Source organism: Rhinatrema bivittatum, chromosome 5 (genome assembly GCF_901001135.1).
Source record: "Rhinatrema bivittatum chromosome 5, aRhiBiv1.1, whole genome shotgun sequence".
Lineage (NCBI taxonomy): Eukaryota > Metazoa > Chordata > Amphibia > Gymnophiona > Rhinatrematidae > Rhinatrema > Rhinatrema bivittatum.
The window spans coordinates 339160598-339177319 of NC_042619.1; the positions used below are offsets into that span (position 1 = coordinate 339160598).

Below are 16722 nucleotides of genomic sequence, written 5' to 3' on the forward strand. Positions count from 1 at the left end.
TTCGAGGTCAGGAGCCAGAGAGTTGCCGATAACCAATCCGGGGTCAGAAGCCAGAAGATTGGTCCGGAGGAATTGGAGGATGGGAACAGGAACAGGACTCAGAAGGCAGGAACAAGGACTCAGAAGGCAGGAACAAGGACTCGGAAGCAGGAACAGAACGTCAGAAGGCCTTAAATGGAAAAAAGCTAGGAGGAGCCCCAGGGAGGGACCACAGCAATTTCCTGTTGTGGTCCCTTTGAATGGAGAGGAGAGGCCATGAGCGTGGCTCTAGGAAGGCCCGGCGGGGGAGGAGCCAGCATTAGAAAAGAAGGCAGGCCGAAGATACGGCCAAGCTCGGTGGCGGCTAGAATGGCCTCCAGTGCCCCAGAGTGGCCCGTCCGTGCCGGTAAGTGGCCGGCACCAGTTGCGGACTGCTGCGGACGGCGGCCATAACAATTCCTGTCCCACCTGTACACAACAAAAGCTGTTGGTGGGACACCCCTGGGGCTATTACCGCCACTGCCAACCCCAAGGGAGCCCTGGATTTACCTGTCCACTGACTTTGTAAAGTACCTTCCCAATTCCAATGGCAACGCCGTAATCTGGGTAATCGTCGACAGATTCTCCAAGATGGCTCACCTAGTCCCACTACCCGAGCTTCCCTCAGCGCCTGAATTGGCCCGGCTGTTCGCATTGCATGTGTTCCACCCTCCACGGTCTTCCTAAACATGTCATCTCTGATAGAGGTCCACAATTCACTGCCCGATATTGGAGGGCGCTTTGCAAGAAATTCAACATAGCGCTGAACCTAACCACTGCTTACCACCCACAATCCAACGGGCAAGCTGAGTGGATGAATTGGTCACTAAAGGCTTTCCTTCATGCCTATGTTAATGAGCAAAAGAATAATTGGTCCTATCTCCTACCTTGGGCCGAATTTTTCAAAATTCCCATGACAGCACTTCCACTGGTTCTTCCCTGTTCCTTATCATCTACCTCCATTGCCCATACCCTTATCAGTTCAGGCTCCAGCAGCCCAGGTGATGGCAGAGGAATTACACAACATCTGGACCCGTATCACTGAACTCTTACAAAAAGCGGCCAACCGAGCCAAGAAAACCATGGACGCTCATCGCATGTCAGCACCCCAATTCAAGGTGTGGCTCAGCACCCACCATATCTGGTTCAAGATCCCTTCCCAGCACCTGGCTCCTCAGTACATCGGCCCATTCTCCATCATCAAATAGGACAAGTGAAGTATCAGCTGCGCTTTCCCCTATCACTGGGAATCCATAACGTATTCCACATCTCTTCTTAAGCCCCTGGTCCTTTCCTGGCCCTCTCAGAAGACACCTACTCCATTTCAGCTCGCTGCTGGGAGCAATACCACTTTTCAGGTACGAGAAGTTCTAGACATCCATAAGCAGGGCCTTAGATGGAAGTACCTCCTTTCCTGGTAGGGATATGGGCCTGAGGAGAATTCTTGGGAGCTAGCATCTAATATCCTTGAGAAGAAGTTGATCAGTCAATTCCTCGCTACTCACCCCAAGAAAGCAAGACCCCCATGAGGGGGACTTAAGGGGGGTACTGTTACAATTGCCGACCGCAGGATCCCGCAGTGGGCTGCTCTCACCTCCTGATGCCAACCTGGAAAAGTGGCCCCGGGCTTCCTGGCTGTGGCTGCTAGCTGCCACCATCTCTGCACTGCTCAGTCACTTTCCTGCTCCTCTGTCGGTGTGATGGGCCCTCCTGGACCACGCTGCTCGTGGCTGCCCCAGTGACACCCTTTCCTTCAGGCCGGGTGTCCCCCTAGGTGCACACATGCGGCACCTCCACAGATTTAAAGGGCTTGCAGCAGGAAACCTCCCACGACCCACCTGATGATGTCTATAGCTCCTTCCTATATAAGGCAAGCTCTGACAGTCAGAGCTTGCCTTGGTAACAAGATCCCTTGCTCTCTTTGAGCTGTGTACCTGTTTCCAGTCTCCTGTACCTTCGCCTGCCTTGTCCCTGCCCTCCTGCTTGCCTCTCCCTTGGATGGACTCCCAGCTTCTAACCTTCAGCTTGAACCTGACTATGAGTATCACCGCCTGCCCTGACCTCCTGCTTAAACCTGACTATGAGTATCACTGCCTGCCCTGACCTCCTACTTGAACCTATGAGTATCGCCACCTGCCCTGACTTCCTGCTCGCACCCGGCCACCTTCCAAGGGATCATCCACGCAGAGGCCCACTCAAGACCAGCCAGCCCTGGTACCCAAGGGCTTAACCTGCGGGGAACGCGGGCTGGTATTGGCGAAACTCCAGCTGGCCTCTGCTTCCTGTCTGGCCCCACCTGCCGATGTTGGGGGCCTGAGGGGTTTTCCCCCTCAGGCAGCGTCAACTCCTCCAACATATATATTGAAGTATTCCATAGATAAATGGGGTTTTAGTTGTTAAAACAAGAAGTATACAGGTATGGCTGTAGGATTTAAAGTAAAGGATGACTATATATTCTGAAGTGTTACTGAGGTAGAGAAAGGGGCTTTTAGTTAATAAAGCAAAAGAGTATGCAGGAATGGGTGTAGGATTCAAAGTAAAGTGCAACCATGATTTGGAAGTACTCAATAGGTAGAGAAAGTGGTTTTAGTCAGGAAAACACCAAAGCATGCAGGAACTGCTTTAGGATTTAAAATAAAGGGCTACCACATATTATGAAGTACTTTTTAGGTAGAGAAAGGGGTTTTAGTAAGCAAAACACCAAAGTAGGCAGGGATGGCTATAGGATTTAAAGTAAAGGACTACCATATATTCTGAAGTACTCCAAAGGTAGTGTAAGGTGGTTTTAGTTGTTTAAACAAAAGAGTTTGCAGGGATGGCTGTAGGAATTAAAGTAAAGGGCTACCATATATATCTTAGGGTACTCCATATGTAGAGAAGGGGGCTTTAGTCAGCAAATAAGTTTTTCCATTTGTGAAGCTGTACTGACTGGTGTCCTGTAATCTGCTTGTTTCAATATAAGGGACTACATGTTCTTTAGTTACTATTATAAAGCATCATTGTACATTTGTAAAAATAAGCGTAAACTGCTTAGAACATTTTATTCAGAGGAGAATTATAATGTTGCATATACAGTGGCACACAATGTATACACTTCCCATGGTAAGAATTATGAAGAGGATCACTGAAACCAGATAAAGCTACATAATCAAGGATCTAAAATATACAAACAAGTCTGAAAGGTAGGGAATATCTCTTCCTCTAGTTCAGTGGCCTGTAGATAGTTTCTTCAAAGAATACTGATAATTTTATTTTCAAAAGCTTTTTAATAAACATTGTGCTAATAAAATTATGCAAATTATTTATACTATTCAATTTAAGCACAGTATTTCCAATATATAATTAAGGTGATGCAAGTAACAACACATAATAGGAAAAAAATTATGACTGCACCCAGTTTAAAAACACTTCACTGCTGTTATCCTGCCCTATTACTTTTTATATAAATCTTTATAACAACTTTGGTAAACACATAAGTTCCAAGTAGGGCATCCTGAGAGTAGGGAGAGGAACATAACTTTCAATTTTAAAATAAGTGTTAAATGTCCACACACACTGTCATCTATTCTAAGCAAACAATTTACAGACTATCAACATTATCTTTGAGTAATAAATGCCTCCTCCACCTTTCAAAAGATTAGCGTTCTAATTATTTTGTTTTTTATATTCAGTAGATTCAATTTTTTTTGTCAGTAATGCTTTGTGGATGACATTTTATTCTTGCAGTATATGACAATGTTTTTAAAGTTTTCTATCATTCTTCAGTGTCCTGTTAAGTAATCCTGCGTAGAATCTGATGCAAAGGAATCTGCATCTTCGTTGTCCGAGTTATCACTACTGTCATCAGCGGCTGGTTCTCCTGTTAGTGCTATACGAGCATAATCATCAGTGTCTATGGACTTGCAAAAATGAATGGCATACTTAAGTTTCTCCTCTAATACTTGTTTACAAGTATACCTAGGCAACTTGAGCAAAAAGAAGCATGTGTAGGATTCAGGAAGGAAGTGATCTGGAGGACTGTATTTATCTAGAACCTGTCAAAGAAAAAAAACCCATACATATCAGTAACAGTTTATTTTCAAAGTTCTTTTAGTAGTTTATCTAAAGAATATTTTAAATAAACCTAAATGAAGTCATGTTTGTAAAATAAAGTTGCCTACTTGTAATAGGTGTTCTTCATGGACATCAGGGTTACCATCAGCCACACAAGTGGTTGATGATATCAAATAGCACTGATGCAATGCATTTCTTAAAAAGCGTTAGAAAAGCCTAGAAAACTCTTCTTGACATGCAAGGGACTTCCTGCCCAGCCATTGCCACATGAGTCCCCCTCAGTCCTATATTACAGTTTAGAGAAAGCCAGTTTGAAAAGGGAAGATTAGAGGATATATGTGGCTGATTATTCTACTGTTCATGGAGAACACCTGTTAGAGGTAAGCAGCTTTGTTTTCTTTCTAGACAAGCACAATTAATTAGCAACACAAGTGGGAGTCCTTAGTTATGGAGTCCTTTCAACATAAAATGGAAATAACACTACAACTAACAAGGGGTGGAAAAATATATACACAATTAAAAAAAAAAGAAGGAACAACCTAGAATAATAAGAACTGGCCATATGGGGTTAGAATTACATAGTAAATCAAGGCAAAAATAAAAGACCCAAGTGGTCCATCCAGTGTGTCCAGCAAGTTTGTTTTTTTTAATTATCTGTTTATTGAGACTCTATATTAATGCAAAGAATAATAATAAGCAGGATAAAGCAGAGTTGCTTACCTGTAACAGGTGTTCTCCTAGGACAGCTGGATCTTAGTCCTCATACATGGGTGATGTTATTAGATGGAGCCCAGCATAGAAAACCTTTGTCAAAATTTCTAGAACTTTGACTGGCACACTGACCATGCCCAGCATGCCACTATCCACGTGGGGTCCCTCTTCAGTCTTATAATATAGAATTCGTGAAAAATAAAATGACAAATAAAGAAAAAAACAACTCTGCGGGGTGGTGGGTGGGTTTTGTGAGGACTAACATCCTGCTGTTCTAGGAGAACACCTGTAACAAGTAAGCAATTCTGCTTTCTCCTAGGAGAAGCAGGATGGTAGTCTTCACACATGGGTTAATACATAGCTACAGGCTGCTCCTGAACAACAACCTTCAGAAATTTATCACCTCCACCATCAAAGACTGTTACAAACTACACACCCTCAAAAAACTCAAACCCATCCTGCATTTCAACGACTTTAGAACCGCCCTACAAGCCCTTATACTATCCAAAATAGATTACTCAAACGCTTTACTCCTAGGTCTCCCGAAGAACAGCCTTGCCCCCCCTTCAGCTACTCCAAAACGCAGCTGCACGCATATTAACTGGCTCCTGTAGAAACGAACATATAACACCAGTTCTTAAACAACTTCACTGGCTTCCCATCACCGCCAGAATTCAGTTTAAAACTCTCACCCTCATACATAAAGCCATCCACAATCCTGACATGCTCTGGTTCTCTGACAGCTTGCACATCTGTCTCTCTTCCAGACCTACCAGAACACCCTACACAGCAAACATTTACACCCCATCGCCCAAACATTTTCACCTCACCACCACCAAACAACGTGCATTATCCCTAGCTGGACCTTCCCTATGGAACTCCATTCCTACCCACCTACGCCTTGAGACCTGCCCCAAAAAATTCAGACAAAATCTCAAGACCTGGCTCTTTACTCGAGCATATACATGAACCCCCCAACCTCCCACCCATCTCCCCCTACCAATCTCCCCCCCCTCCCCTCGCCCCCAAGCATTCTACCTCTATCCCCACTTCCTAACTCCCTTCCCTAATTATTTTTGTAAATAATTCACCATGTATATAATGTTTTCATTGCGTGTACCAAGCCATTTTATTACGCTTTTCAATTTGTACAGTATTACCCTTGTTTTCCCCCCTCTTCCCCGCTACCCAGTTCGCCTATCAGTTTCATTGTAAAGCCCAGTTGGCCACTTTATGTTACATGGAAACCGATGTGATGTTTTCCTAACGAATGTCGGTATACAAAAATTGCAAATAAAATAAATAACAAACAAGACAGACAAGCATCCAACCAGAGGGAGACAGCCTGGATCTGAAGAGAGGGCCCAAGGTAGGGAGAGTTGGTTTTCATGGCTGAAAAAGATTACAGAAGACCAACTGACCAAAACTACTGTCATGTCGACTATCTTTGTCCATACAGTAATGAGAGGCAAAGGTGTGGAGGGAACTTCAAGTCGCCACTTTGCAGACCTCATCCACGGGTACCGCACGTAAGGGAGCCACCGAAGCAGACATGGCTCGTACAGAATGAGCCTTGACAAGGCCCTCAAGTTGTAGCCCCACTTGTGCATAGCAGAGCAAAATTCAATCTACCAGCCAGTTTGACAAGGTCTGCTTGGACACTGCGACTCCCAATCTGTTCTTATCAAAGGAGACAAATAGTTGCGTGAACTGGCGATAGGCCTCCGTCCAGTCCAGGTAAAAGGGTAGAGCCCTCTTACAATCCAGGGTGTGCAGGACTTGTTCACCTTGGTGAGAGTGTGGCCTTGGTGGACAGGACAATGGATTGATTAAGATGGAACTCCGTGACCATTTTCAATAGGAACTTAGGGTGCGTGTGCAAAACCACTTTATCATGAAAAAATTTTGTATAAGGTGGGTCTGACACCAAAGCCTGAAATTCACTGACCCTACCTGCTGAGGTGACTGCAACTAGGAAGATGACTTCCAGGATAGGTACTTCAGGTCACAAGATCTCAGGGGCTCAAACGGTGCCCTCATAAATTGGGTCAAGACCACAGTCATGTCCCAAGATACCGCTGGAGGCTGGATTGGAGGCTTGAGTTGAAGTAAGCCCCACAAGAAACGCTCAATGAGAGGATGGGTTGAGATGGGCAAGCCATCCAACACTTGATGATAGGCTCCAACGGCACTGAGGTTAACCCTCGCGGAGGTGGTCAAGCCAGCCTCAGACAGGTGTACAGGTAGTCCAGAAGTCTCGGGGTGCAGCAGAACAGATCTAAACCATTTCCTTCACACCAGGCTTAGAACCTCTTCCACTTGAGGTTGTAAGACTTTCTAGTCGAAGGCTTCCTGGATTCCACCAGGACCCGAGACAAACTCTCCGAGAGGCCCAGGGCCTGCAGGGTCATTCGGTCAACATCCATGCTGTGCGGAACAAGGCCTGGAAGTTGGGGTGGCGCAGCCTGCCCTGATTTGTGTGATCAGGTCTGCAGCAGTCCCCAGATGGATCAGAGGCCATGGGAATAAAACCTGCAGAAGTGGGAACCAGATCTCTCATGGCCAATAAGGCGCAATTAGGATAATGGTCCCTTGGTCCTGTTGAAGTTTCACGAGAGTCCTCAACACTAGTGGAAAAGGATACCCATAGAGGAGGCTGGTGCCCCAATGTTGAGCGAAGGCATCTGAAACCGGTCAGCTGTCCATCTGGACCAGGAAGCAGAACCGATCCACTTTCTTGTTGCACAGGGAAGCAAACAGATCTATGTCCGGGGTCCCCGAAAAGTGAAAGATCCAATCTGCCACCTCCTGTTTCAGGGACCATTTGTGAGGGCAGAAGGCTTGACTCACAGTATCTGCCTTCATATTTTCGGTCCCCAGCAGGTATATGGCTCGCAGGAGAATGGCCTGCAAGACAGCCCTTTGCCCTCTTGGCAAAGGAGGAACAAACCTGTCCCCCCCCGGCTTGTACAGGTTCCACATCGCCACATGGTTTTTGGTTTGCACCAGAACTACTTTGTTGGCCAATTGATTCCAAAATGTCCACAGAGTGTAACGGATCACCTGGAGTTCCAGGAAGCTGATCTGAAGATACTGCTCCTGCAAGGACCATTGACCCTGGTTGCTGAGGCCCACAGCATGGGCACCCCAACCCATGTGAGATGCATCTGTAGTGAGAACAACCTGAAGCGGCGAAACCTGGAAAGGCATTCCCACCTCTAGGATGGACAGGGTCTTCCACCATAAGAGGGATTGGCAAAGTGGCGTGGTGACTATGATGCAAGCTCGAAGGTCCTGGGAGGCCTGACACCACGGAGAGCGCAATGTCCGCTGCACTCTATGCATGTGACGAGCAAAAATCGTAACATAGAAACATAGAAACATAGAAATGACGGCAGAAGAAGACCAAACGGCCCATCAAGTCTGCCCAGCAAGCTACGCATTTTATCCATTTTTATTTCCCTTTTTCTCTCTCCCACCTGTTACTATTGGCTTCCAGTACCCTCCAGCCCTAATTCCCCTCCACCCCACCACCAATTTAGAGAGCAGCGCCGTATCTGCATCCAAGTGACATCCAGCTCAATTAGGGGTAGCAACTGCTGTAACAAGCAGGCCACACCCTTGCCCCATACTCTTACCCACCCCTGTTATTATTTTTTGTTTGTTTTTTTTATTTTTTTTGGCGATAGCAGCCCTCCATCCTTCCGCTCCGTGAAGGTGGAACAATAACTACTGGCCACTGGCATCCCGCTCCGTGAATGCCTCTGTGGCTACTGCCGCTCCGTGCAGTGTTTTGCTGCCTCCACTTTATTCACGCCCTCTAGACTTGATGGATCCACAGTGTTTATCCCACTCCCCTTTGAAGTCCTTCACAGTTTTGGACTTCACCACTTCCTCCGGAAGGGCGTTCCAAGCATCCACCACCCTTTCCGTGAAGAAATACTTCCTGACATTGGTTCTTAGTCTTCCTCCCTGGAGCCTCAGCTCGTGACCCCTGGTTCTGCTGAATTTTTTCTGGCGGAAAAGGTTTGCAATTGTCTTTGGATCGTTAAAGTTTTTCAAGTATCTGAAGGTCTGAATCATATCACCCCTGCTCCTCCTTTCCTCCAGGGAGTACATATTTAGATTGTTCAATCTCTCCTCGTATGTCATCCGATGAAGACCCTCCACCTTCCTGGTCGCCCTTCTCTGTACCGCTTCCATCTTGTCCTTGTCTCTTTGTAGATACGGTCTCCAGAACTGAACATAGTACTCCAGGTGAGGCCTCACCAAGGACCTGTACAAGGGGATAATCACTTCCCTTTTCTTACTCGATATTCCTCTCTCTATGCAGCCCAGCATTCTTCTGGCTTTTGCTATCGCCTTGTCTCATTGTTTCGCAGACTTCATATCATTAGACACTATAACCCCTAGGTCTCTCTCCTGCTCCGTGCACATCAGCCTTCCCCCCCCCCATAGAATACAGTTCATTCGGATTTCCATTCCCCATATGCATTACTTTGCACTTCTTGGCATTGAATCTCAGCTGCCATATCTTCGACCACTCTTCCAGTTTCCTTAAATCCCGTCTCATTCTCTCCACTCCTTCCGGCGTGTCCACTCTGTTGCAGATCTTAGTGTCATCTGCAAAAAGACAAATCTTACCTTCTATCCCTTCCGCAATGTCGCTCACAAAGATATTGAACAGGACCGGTCCCAACACCGATCCTTGTGGTACACCACTTAACACCGCTCTCTCTTCAGAGAAAGTTCCATTTACCATCACACATTGTCTTCTGTCCGTCAACCAGTTTGCAATCCAGGTCACCAACATTTGTGCAAAGGAAGAGATTAGTGCCTTTGGTGACAGATTCATCCAGCACAATGACCTCTTTCCTTTGGTTATGGATTTGGATTTTCTTTATGCATTGGGTGTCTTCTTTCTTTTCAGATATCACTTCAATCACTTTCTCAAGAGCTTCTTCAGTATTTACTACAGAGAGGGCTTTTTGTACTTGTTGCACCTGATACAGGGTGTGTCTCTGCATCACAGGTTCAATTCTACCAGAGCCCACTGTAATCTTGTTTTTTGAGGTCATTAATACCCTGTCTGAGTGTGGGGGTAGTAGACTTGTGGGCTGCACAGCTATCAAGAATGGGTGCCTGTGGGTCACGGGTCTTATCCTACCTGAGCCCACTGTAAATCTCTTTATGCTTGACTTTTTGTTTTTCTGTGGTAATGGGGATTTAATTGCTGATAATTGTAAAGAGGGTGAGCCTTTTTTCATTGAAGCTAATTCAGTTTTTTTTTCAGCCAGCTCCTTTTTCAAGGAAGAGAGTTCTGAACAAATGGGGCAAGCCCTAAGTTTCCAGATGATTTCCCTCAGAATAAAGGTTCCACAATAGTTACATTGTATAGTCCTCATTTTGGTACTTTGGTGGTTAACACCTGAGGTAATACCAATTTACTAATTTATCTTGTTGCGAATTATGTATTTAGGAAGACTATATCAGAAATACAAACCTAGGGGTGGGTGGGTAGAGGGGTAGGGTGGGAGGGAGTTAAACAGTTAACCCTTGGCCAGGGCTGTTCCCTGGACACTGTATCTGCTGCTTTTGAACCCAAGGCTAGCTAATGTAAGCTTTTCCTCTGGTTATCCCTAAGAAGATGGACTTCTGTCTCTTTCAATGTCCAAGCAGACCATTGCCGCCATGTGTCCCAATAGACACAGGATCTAGTGCGAGAGATCGATTCTGCCAGGGATACCAGGATTAGTGCTTTGTCCCGGGCAAAAAAACCTTCCCCTGGACCATATCGAACCTGGCCCCAGTAAAGTCCAGCTTTGGCGATGGAACCAGCTGGGATTTTGGATAGTTGATTAGAAATCCCAGGGCCTCCAGGATCTGGATGGTGGAGTGGAAAGAATGTAACGCTCCCTTTCTGGTGTCACTCTTGATGAGCCAATCATCTAGGTAGGGGATGACATGCACCCCGTGTCTCCTGAGATAGGCTCCCACTACCGCCAGACATTTTGTGAAGACATGGGGTGTGGATGCGAGGCCGAAGGGCAGCACCTGATACTGATGGTGCTCCTCCCTGACCAGAAGCTGAAGAGATTTCCGATGGCAGGGAGATATCACAATATGTGCGTAAGCATCTTTGATCGAGGGAGCAAAGCCAGTCCCCAGTTTTGAGGAGAGGAATTAGGGCACCCGAGACCATTTTGAATTTTTCTCTTAAGAAAAATCTGTTTAATGCCCTTAGGTCTAAGATAGGGTGAAGGCCTCTGATTTTCTTGGGAATCAGGAAATACCTGGAGTAAAACTCGTCGTCCCGCTGATTTGACAGAACAGACTCAATCGCTCGAGCCATTAAGAGAGCGGAGAGCTCTAGTCGCAGTATTTGCTGGTCCACTGCAGATCTCCATAGAGGACACAGAGGAGACTATGGAGGGGCCCGTTGGAAGTTCAATCTGTACCCCTGGCCAAACGATGGATAGGATCCATTGGTCTCAGGTGACTGAGAGCCACCAGTCGGCAAAGGTTAGTCGATGGCCTCCCACAGGAGGGTTGTTTATCGGGGGTATGGATTGCTTGCTTAAACTCCCTCGCCGGCAGTCAAAATCCCATGGCAGGGTTGGATGAAATCGAGGGGCACGTGGTTGCTTACTCTTGACCTAGCTGGTGCCTGCTGGGGTCTTGCCCTAGCAGCTGGTGGATAACACTTCCATGGTCTATAAAAGGGGCGTCTTGAGGCTTGCCGTGAAGGCTTTATGCCAGAGCCGATAGTTGCTGGAGGGTTTCATGGCCAAATGCTACCACTTCTTTGATCTTATCTCCTAAGAGATTGTCCTCAGTACATGGTATGTCTGGAAGACGGTCCTGTACTTCAGGCTGGAGATCCGAGGCTCAAAGCCAGGCCCTGTGTCAAGCTCCAATTCCTACCACTGCCACTCTGGCTGCTGTGTCAAAAACATCATAAGCCGAGTGGACCTTATGTTTGTTACATTCCAGGCCTTGTTGGACTATTTTCAGAAAATCCTCCTGAAATTGTTGGGGAAGGCACTTCACCAGATCCTGTTCTTGTTTCCAGAGGTTTCTGGAATATTGGCTCATATAGAGCTGATAGCATGCAATCCAGGCTGCTAACATGGACCCCTGGAAGACTTTTCTTCCCAGAGCGTCCAGGGCCCTGTGGTCATGGCCTGGAGAAGCCGAAGCATGAGTTCACAATCTCTTTGCTTTCTTTAATGCAGATTCCACCACTATCGACTGGTGTGGAAGTTGGCGGCATTCAAATACTGTGGTAGGATGTACAAGACAGACCGAATTAGTCTTCCGGTTTAATGGTGAAATGTAAATGGGCTGCTCCCATTGCCAGATGACCAAATCTTTAAAGATGTTGTGTACTGGTACTGTGACCACCTCTTTTGGAGCGACCACAAATTGCAGGACTTCTAGCATCTTATGCCTGGAATCCTGGTTGGTCAGGAGCTGAAATGGCACCGATTCCGCTATGGACTTCACGAACCCGGCAAAATTAAGTCTTCCAGCGGAGGCTTACGCCTCTCCTCAGGAGGAGATTGCTCAGAAGCCAAGTCCTTGGAGTCCTCAATTGAGGATGGGAATGCCTCCCCTTACCAAGCGTCATAGGGGGCATCTTCCTCACTCTGTATGCCTGGTAACACTTAAGGTGGAGCCCCCAGTGACCTTTTATGCCGAGACCCCGATGGTCTCAGCGACACCAAAGACACCAGTGTGGGCACTGAAGGCACCGCTGAAAGCAGAGGGTGCACCGGTATCGAGGACCTGTGGGCACCGAGAGCACCGAGGGAATCAGCGGTTCTGATGGCATCAATCGCAAAGGACCAGGAAGGGCTAGCACTGGTCAGGGTGTCTTGCGCAGAAGTGTCACCATCGACCCTGATGGCCTATCCTCATCGGAGGAATCAGTGCCCGGGACAGCCACCAGTGGAGTCTCTATTGAAGTCCCCTATGGAAATGAGGAGGCCCGGGGCAATGAGGCAGGCTGCATTGGCAATACACTGAGCAGTAGGTCCAGCTGCTCCAACAAAGGCGCAAACACTGATGAAGTGGGCTCCAGTGGCAACAACTCAATGCCCTGCAGGGCCCGGCCAACCACCAGCCACACATGTCTCTCCAACTCCTCCTCATATGCTGATGAGGACAGGACAGCCTGAGGAGGAGGATCCTCCCCAGAACTGCAAAGGGGATCTGTGCCTTCCACCAAAATCAGTGGAGATCTGTCATAATCCGCTATGCTGATGGGAGGAGCAATCAGATAGGAGCAATCTGATGTATTCCATAGGCGGAGTAGCAATCTGTTGTTATACACTGCTGGAGATAGTAGTGGGTGGATCCTTGGGCCGGTGGCAGATGACCACGCTCCCGGGGAAAGATCCCAACAAGGACGACCGGCTAGGCTTAGAGTATGGAGACAGACACACACTAGTTCTTTTATTAAATAGGTCTTGAAACCACCTGAGGAGGCAGTAGTGAGCTCAAGTGCCTCGCAGGGCTGAAGTCCCTCAGATAATGGAACAGCGATCCCTGGATGGCTGAGCTGTTGAGAAACTGTAGACAGTGAGTAGGCAGGGTATGCAGAGTTCATGAACAGAACTTAGATGACAACACTCACATATTGGTCTCAGGGAGCTCAGGAGCTGGAAAGGATAGGCCCTTGAGGAGCGAGTACCTGGTTCCAGGGAAAGCTCTGAGAGAGCGATGGTAACTCACAATGATGTAGACAGTGATGGCTTCCAGGCAGAAGAGAATCAGCAGATAGTCAGGAAAGAGGGCTCTCGAGGAGTGAGTACTAGTTCCTGTCTGTAACCTGAAAAGCAAAAAGGGAGCGAGGCCCCCGAGGAGCGGGTACCTCTGGTAAATCCGAGGAGGCAGAATAGCTTAGAAAGACAAGCGAGAACGAAGTCAATCCCGTCCTTTGCTAACTCAGTTTGATAGCGATATCAGAGACTTTTAAATATCGAAGTGGATGACGTCATCTCTGGGGGATGCCCTTGAGGTTCGCGCCCTTGCTAGTACTTCACTCGTAGCGCATGCGGCCGCGTGCCCTAGGCTTCAGGCAACATGGCAGATCTGCAGCGTCGAGCCGGTCTGGGGATGCCAGAGAAAGACGGCAGGGAGACGCAGCGGCAGCTAGCCGTCCTTCAGACCTGGAGGGAGTCGCCACAGAGGCAAAGAGGGCGGAGTGAAGACGTCGGGCAGCGATGGTCACAACAGATCACCATAGGCCCTCAGGTTTCATGGAAGACAAGACCTCCTTAGCCCAGGACTGCTTTGGGACAGCATGGTCGGTGCCGGTGCCTTCCCATGGGGATTGATGGTGATGTTTCCTTGATTTCCCCTGATGCTTGGTCTGGTCTTTCCCTGAAGCCGAGGGAGATGGCGAGGATCCAGACCTGGAATGAGAAGAAACTGATATCAGACGGTCCCCAGCACCCAGCTCCAGATGGGTATCCGGTAGCAGAGGAGACACCAAAGGGATCAGGGTTGCTGAGACCTCCTGACCCTTTGGTGTTGATGCCCCCAATGCTGAAGTAGAGATTCTGACTTTTTGGCACCAAACAACTTAGGAGTCATCTGGGCACAAAAATCGCAGCCCTGGACATCATGCGATGTCCCCAGGCACAAAATGCAGACAGGGGTCTGTAATGGACATGGTCCGGGGGCACTGGGAGAAGCAGTGGAAGCTGGATGACAAATGGGAAAAAGAGAATGGCACGCGGTCAATGTTCAGCGGCCACCGGGGAGCGGCACTATCAGTGATCGTCCGTGAACAACAAAGAAACTTAGCACAGCACCAGATTAACAATCCCAAAGCACAGAGTGACCCAACAGGACTCAGGAAGGGAAGAAAATAGTTTTCCACATGAAAAATAGTGCGAGCTCCATGGTTGCGAGGCTTCAGCTTTGCGTAAAAAGAAAGACTGAAGAGGGACCCCGCGTGGATGCATGGCTAGTGGCATGCTAGGCATGCTCAGTGTGCCAGTCAAAGTTCTAGAAACTTTGACAAAGGTTTTCTGTGCCAGGCTCCATCTGATAATGTCACCCATGTGTGAGGACTACCACCCTGCTTATCCTAAGAGAATGTTAGGAATTATTAGGAAACGAATGGTGAATAAAATGGAGAATGTCATAATGCCTCTGTATCACTCCTTGCTGAGGCCACTCCTAGGAACTGTATGCAGTTCTGGTTACATCTTAAAAAGATATTGTTGCAGAAGGACAATCAAAATGATAAAAGGGATGGAACAGATCCCCTATGAGGAAAGGCTAAAGAGATTAGGGCTGTTCAGGTTGTAAAAGAGCTGGCTGAGGGGAGATATTGTGAATGTCTATAAAATCATAAGTGGAACAGAATGGGTAAATGCAAATTGGTTATTTATTCCTTCAAAAAATACAAAGACTAGGGGACACTATGAAGTTTGTAAGCAGCACATTCAAAACAAATCGGAGGAAATTGTCACTCAATGTAATATTAAACTCTAGAATTCATTGCCAGAGGTTCCGATTAAGGCAATTAGCGTAGCTAGGTTTATAAAAGGTTTGGACAAATTCCTGGAGAAGTCCATAAACTGTTACTACCCAACTTAGGGGGTAATTTTCAAAAGGATTTAAACACTTAAAACGGGTTTTACATGTGCAAATGCACTTTATCCATGTAAGTTGGTGTTTGAAAATTGCTACAGTATAGGTCATTGAATTGTCCATAGGTTATAAGCAGCCGGCGCCATTCTGCGCCACCATTTTGCAAAATGGCGGCGCAAAATGGCGGCGGCCATAGACCAACACGATTCAACTGCAGGAGGTCATTCCGGACCCCCGCTGGACTTTTGGCAAGTCTTGTGGGGGTCAGGAGGCCCCCCCAAGCTGGCCAAAAGTCCCTGGGGGTCCAGCGGGGGTCTGGGAGCGATTTCCTGCCGCGAATCGTTTTCCGTACGGAAAATGGCGCCGGCAGGAGATCGACTGCAGGAGGTCGTTCAGTGGGGGTTCCGGACCCCGCTGAACGACCTCCTGCAGTCGATCTCCTGCCGGCGCCATTTTCCGTACGGAAAACGATTCGCGGCAGGAAATCGCTCCCGGACCCCCGCTGGACCCCCAGGGACTTTTGGCCAGCTTGGGGGGGCCTCCTGACCCCCTCCCAAGACTTGCCAAAAGTCCAGAGGGGGTCCGGAAATTACCTGGGGGTCCAGCGGGGGTCCGGGAGCGATTTCTTGCCGCGACTGCAGGAGGTCGTTCAGCGGGGTCCGGAACCCCCGCTGAACGACCTCCTGCAGTCGATCTCCTGCCGGCGCCATTTTCCGTACGGAAAACGATTCACGGCAGGAAATCGCTCCCGGACCCCCGCTGGATCCCCAGGGACTTTTGGCCAGCTTGGGGGGGCCTCCTGACCCCCACAAGACTTGCCAAAAGTCCAGCGGGGGTCCGGAATGACCTCCTGCAGTCGAATCGTGTTGGTCTATGGCCGCCGCCATTTTGCGCCGCCATTTTGCAAAATGGCGGCGCAGAATGGCGCCGGCTGAAGACAACACGATTCAATTGCAGGAGACCGTTCCGGACCGCCGCTGGACCCCCAGGTAATTTAAGGCATTTGGGGGGGGGGGGGGTTCGGGAGGGTGAGGGATTTAATTTAAAGGGTTGGGGGTGGGTTTTAGGTTGTTTTAGTGTGCCGGTTTTCCTGCCCTCCCCCTTCCCCCGATTTAGCTACGGTCCGCCGCTGGACCCCCAGGTAATTTAAGGCATTTGGGGGGGGGGGTTCGGGAGGGTGGGGGATTTAATTTAAAGGGTCGGGGGTGGGTTTTAGGGTGTTTTAGTGTGCCGGTTTTCCTGCCCTCCCCCTTCTCCCGATTTAGCTACGGACCGCCGCTGGACCCCCAGGTAATTTAAGGCATTTGGGGGGAGGTTCGGGAGGGTGGGGGA

The 16722-nt window shown here is 48.2% G+C and overlaps 1 protein-coding gene across 1 annotated transcript in view; it reads right to left on the bottom strand.

The window, feature by feature from the left end:
- Positions 1-3045: 3045 nt before the first annotated feature.
- Positions 3046-16722, bottom strand: part of LOC115092958 (E3 ubiquitin-protein ligase HERC2-like) — a 2733734-nt gene continuing 2720057 nt past the window's right edge. Inside the window, 1 exon segment of the mRNA XM_029604466.1 lies at positions 3046-4052. Coding sequence (XP_029460326.1) covers positions 3780-4052 — 273 coding nt within the window. The 3' untranslated portion in view covers positions 3046-3779.